The 5,000-nt window shown below is 43.4% G+C and overlaps 1 protein-coding gene across 1 annotated transcript in view; it reads left to right on the top strand.

The window, feature by feature from the left end:
- Positions 1-5,000, top strand: part of tbkbp1 (TBK1 binding protein 1) — a 63,708-nt gene that overhangs the window by 34,423 nt on the left and 24,285 nt on the right. Inside the window, exon 6 of the mRNA XM_063221109.1 lies at positions 843-904. Coding sequence (XP_063077179.1) covers positions 843-904 — 62 coding nt within the window. The remainder of the gene's footprint in view (positions 1-842; positions 905-5,000) is intronic.

The following is a 5,000-nucleotide window of genomic DNA, read 5'->3' as shown; positions in this document are numbered from 1 at the left end:
TGTTTTCTATCCAGCATCAATGAGAGAGAGGAGCTTGAGCAACTTTGGGCCGTGTAGGGCATAACACATGCTGAGCCTACTGTGCATGAACTGAATAATATCCTGATTTATGTCCTTGCGCCTGTGATACGTACCAAAATATATAATAGTCCAGCAAAAATTTGACCATATTAATGCGATTGTGCTTCTTTCAAAACGCATTTCGACTACTAGGGCCTGAGAATAGTGGCAGAGAAGAAGTGATAATGAAGGCAAGCTAACTATAGCAAAGTTTACATATTTGCCTCATTCTTTCTTGCTTACTTTCAGGTTTTCTGCCTTTGCCCATGACAGGGATTTAAAAAACAGGTGGCTACTTGGAAGGTATTCCAAGTGGGCCTTGAAATAGTTTTCTAAAAATCGAAAATAATATGTGTAAGTGTGTTGCTGTTGACTATATATTTCAGTTGTGTTGTTTATTTGGGCCGGAGGTGGGCCCCGAGCATTTGTGAAAATTTCAAGTGGGGCCCCAAGTTGGAAAAGGTTGGGAACCCCTAGCCTATAAGTCAACAATATTTGTCGATATAGCTGCAGAGACGTTTTTATGTAGGAAGTCTTCCCAAAGTGCTATAACATTACGACGATGTATATAACAACCAAATTGTGTTAATAAAAAACAAAAAAGGTAACAGATTTATACAAACACTATTTTTGAGACATCAAGCCGTAACGAGCCAATATTTGAAATGGAAATTCACTGAGCAAAGTAAGGTGATAAAGAAAAGAATGATAAAGTGATCATGTCTCTCTCTTTCTCAATCTCTCTCTCTCTCTCTCTCTCTCTCTCTCTGTCTCTCTCTCAGGGCATGACGGCCACCTGTGCCCAGTGTGACGTGGAGTGGATTAAGAAGGTCGGGGATGAGCAGTAAGTCACACCTCTCCTTTGTGTCATTTGTGTGTGTCTGTGCGTGTGCATGTGCGTGTGCGTGTGCGTGTGTGTGCGTGCGTGTGCTCGTGCGTGTGCTCGTGCGTGCCTGCGTGCCTGCGTGCCTGCGTGCCTGCGTGTGTGCATGTTCAGGCCTGGACTGGTAATCTAGCATACAGGGCATTTTGTGATGGTCCTCAGGGGGCGATGCTGTTGGATTTTTTTTTACTTTCTGAGAAGGACTGGTCCACAATTTAGTTGTGTCCAAGCAAAAATACCCTGCCCATTTTAAGTCTTAGTCTATCCCTGTGTGTGTGTGTGTGTGTGTGTGTGTGTGTGTGTGTGTGTGTGTGTGTGTGTGTGTGTGTGTGTGTGTGTGTGTGTGTGTGTGTGTGTGTGTGTGTGTGTGTGTGTGTGTGTGTGTGTGTGTGTGTGTGTGTGTGTGTGTCTATGTGTGTGTGTCTGATTAATGAGCTACACTTTGTGACTTTACACTGTCAGTGTTCTGTCATTTGGCAGACATCCAGATATCCATCCAGGTATTTGTCTAGTGTCCAGACATCAGTCTAGTACTTTAGGTGACATTGTATTACACCTCACTTAATGGCACAAAGAGGTTGACCCTGTTGGCCCTGGAAGAACTTGGCTCTGTTTCAGGAATTCAGAATTCTGTGAGCCATGACCTTCAAACGGTTGTGAAAAGTGAATAAAGGAGATTGCTGAAATGAATGCATTATGGGAATAAAACATCTTTTTGTCAAAAGAGTTTAGTTGCAAAAAAAATCTGTTCTGGAGAGTTTTGCGCAATGGAATGTCCAACAATTCTCCATCCGCACATTTGTCCACTCATCAACAAATTGTGAAGGTTGACATTTCTCCACTAGTGCTTTTATATGATATCAAAATATATTTGGATTTTAGATTTAGATTATGATATACTTTGTCAAACTGTGTCTAGACCAAAACCCATCCCTAAACCCTAACCTGTCAGTTAAAAAAAGTTCCACACCAAAATGAACACCTAAATGACCAAGAATTTTGACAAGTGGTCAAATATCAGGTAAGAGAATGATCTGGATACTGGTACAATGCATTGCCACCAGACACCAGACAACTGTCTCTGTTGTGCTTTGACATAAATACGGTATATATATTTCAAACAATTGTGTGAAATATTTCATTGCCAAAGTGTGAAAGTGTGGACCACACTGCAGTCTACAGTCTACTGTACAGTGTGTATGCCACATAGTAACACCTCTACTGTCTGGTGAGTTGGTGTCAAAGTGTCTTCAGGCTGTGCATTAACCGATTAGCCAACTTTGGGTTTGTTTTCTGATGTGACAACGTCCTGTATGTACAGTAGTCTGCGTAGTAACACTCCCTGCCTGGTGTGAACCACATTGTCGATGCCGTAGTAGTAGTGTGAAAGTGCTGTGGCATGGCTGTACTTGGGGACCGCTGGGTGCTTATTTGCAGGCGGAGCACAGTGGTGTGACCGTGGATGGCAGTGTGGGTGGGTTCAGACTGTCGTTACCCATGCCTGAGTTACCCAAGGCCGCTGACAGCTTTGACCGAGCCCGGGACAAAATCATCTGAAAAGGGCCCCCCTCTCAATACCTACAATGTAATGGAGTCCCAAGTCTGAGCCCCCTCTTTCCCTGGGCCCGGGGCAACTGACCCCTTTGCCCCCCCCTGCTTCCCTTCCCATACCCATACCCATGGGTGCAAGTCATTTCTCCGCACTTCCTCTCCTCTGTATTCTGTCCTCTGTCCTACAGTACGTACATCCTCGTTATTGATTAGGGTTGCGTGAGTTTTCTATTGGACATTCGTGTAATATTCAAACTACAAATAAGACATATCTTGGAAAATACATTAAGCCTTGTGGCAAATGTGGAACTTTTTTAAAGAAGAAATGAAACGAATATTCATCTATTATTCACATTAAATATTGGGCCTATTTCTAAAACATCAATCCAACTTTAAATAATTTTTCCGGACATAACTTGTTGAAACGGCAACTTAAAACCGTGCCTTTGGTGCGACAATATTTACAGGGGCGTGACGTCATGCGGTTGCGTTGCGTTGGCTGCGGAAATATCATACATTTGAAGGACCCATATCTCATAAAGGAACCAACATTAAGATACAAATATCGACATGTCGAAAGAACACACCTCTAACATTATGTGACAAAAACTCACGTTGAATATAAGCCTCACAAATAAGCCGAGTAGACTTTTCTTTGATGATACACCACCATATGCCATATGGGTTGGAAAGATATGCCATATTCGGCACAGGATCGACGGGCACAAAACAGCACCGCGCTCCTACTAGGCTACACGAAGGCTACACGCTGATCATTATTAAGATATTATCAATCATATGACACTATTAGTGTAGGCTGTAGGCTATGTGCTGTGGTAAACTGGAAAATATGGGAGCATGTTAGGGTGCCAGCCAGCTGCCGGTTTCTCAGATCATGTGACATTCCGCGCTGTCTTTGACAGGTTGAAACCGAAGTGGCACTTTGAAAGCCAGCTTTAAAATCTTATTAAACAATGGCGTTATCTCAATTATTATGCCGACAACTTATCGATCAACCAGCGCGGCATAGGCTACTTGTTTTTTTGTTTATGGCAACGTGACAAGGGGGGGACGATGCTTTGGCTGCTGCACTCTGTCTTTGACATGTTGAAACCTAGCGAAATTGCACTATCAGCTACTTTAAAAACGTATGCTTAAGTAGCTCAATAGCATGGTTTTAATGTAATCTTAATAAACAATGGCGTTATACCCATCATTATGCGACAATTTGGAAGTCGGTAGGTATATTTTGACACAGATGTTCGTGCTTAGGGGCTGTTGTTTCATAACACAAGAACTGCACGACCGCCGGCCATGGATAGTCATAACTACACAACACAGATGTTCGTGCTCGGATGCTGGGGCGATTTCGTTGCATATAAAGCAATAACTCCACGACCGACGGCCATGGAGTCGTAACGAAACACCTCGACCCGCAGCGCATTGACCGAGGACCCTTAGTACTAGGGTGCTACAATGGCAGAGAGGAATAGCATCTTTAGCATGCTGCTATCCTGCTAAGTGGCTGTCGGCCAGACTCACCCGTCGTCGCACTCGAGCTAGAGGTATCCGTCGGCACACCTGCTATCCATAGACACTGCTTGTGGTAGCCTAGGAGTGTATTTCCAACCATGTCCACGGTCTCCAGATTTTTTAAGGTAAACAACAGGAGGGGTGGAAAACGCCCGGAGCACAACATTGATCTAGGTCACTTCAAAAGCCGATGCCTCCTACACGATCAGCGTTGTTTTGCCTTCTCCTTGTCAGCAACACAACAGTTCCAGTAATTTTGACTTAAAGACACTTGTGCAGAGAGATGCCTTCAGTGAAGCTTGTACTTATTCAACCTGTAGCCTACCATTTGGACCGCCACGAACACAATATTTTCACTTTGATTTACTAGCCATAGACGCCGCCATTGACTACTATAACTTTGTGGGTTCGGAGTTGGACTGTGTCAACCTTATGACGTCACGCATAAGACAATAAATTCGCACTACTGGACAAAATATTGCTCATTTTGAGCACGTTTTAAAATGACTTCCCGGATAAATTATTACGCACACAATATCTTGTTTTAATCATAAAGCTTGGAACTTTTGCAGCACAAACTGTAAAATTCCAACAATTAATATTCGTTTCATTTCTTCTTTAAGTTTCAAAGTTGCTTTTCAGATAGCTCACACTTTTTGGTTTGTTTATCAATGGGACACTGTATTGTAAGTAGGGCTACATTGTAACACTCCCTGCCTGGTGTGAACCGCATTATCAAAGTAGTAGTTATTGTGTGAAAGCAGCCTCAGGTATTGCTCTGGGACTGTTGGATGCACAGGAAACACACACAGTGACCTTCGGCAGTCAGGCCAGGAGCAATACAAATATCATTTCTGAGTTCCAAAGAAATAAGGAAGTCCACCCACTTTGTTGGGAAGCAATCAACTTTGAGCAGATCCATCGGCCCTGGGTAGAGGCGTGTCCAGGGTAGTGACATAGTTTAAGCGGAGAT

Source organism: Engraulis encrasicolus, chromosome 17, assembly GCF_034702125.1.
Source record: "Engraulis encrasicolus isolate BLACKSEA-1 chromosome 17, IST_EnEncr_1.0, whole genome shotgun sequence".
Taxonomy (NCBI): domain Eukaryota; kingdom Metazoa; phylum Chordata; class Actinopteri; order Clupeiformes; family Engraulidae; genus Engraulis; species Engraulis encrasicolus.
The sequence above is the reverse complement of the archived record's forward strand: the minus strand, read 5'-3'. Positions and strand labels throughout refer to the sequence as shown.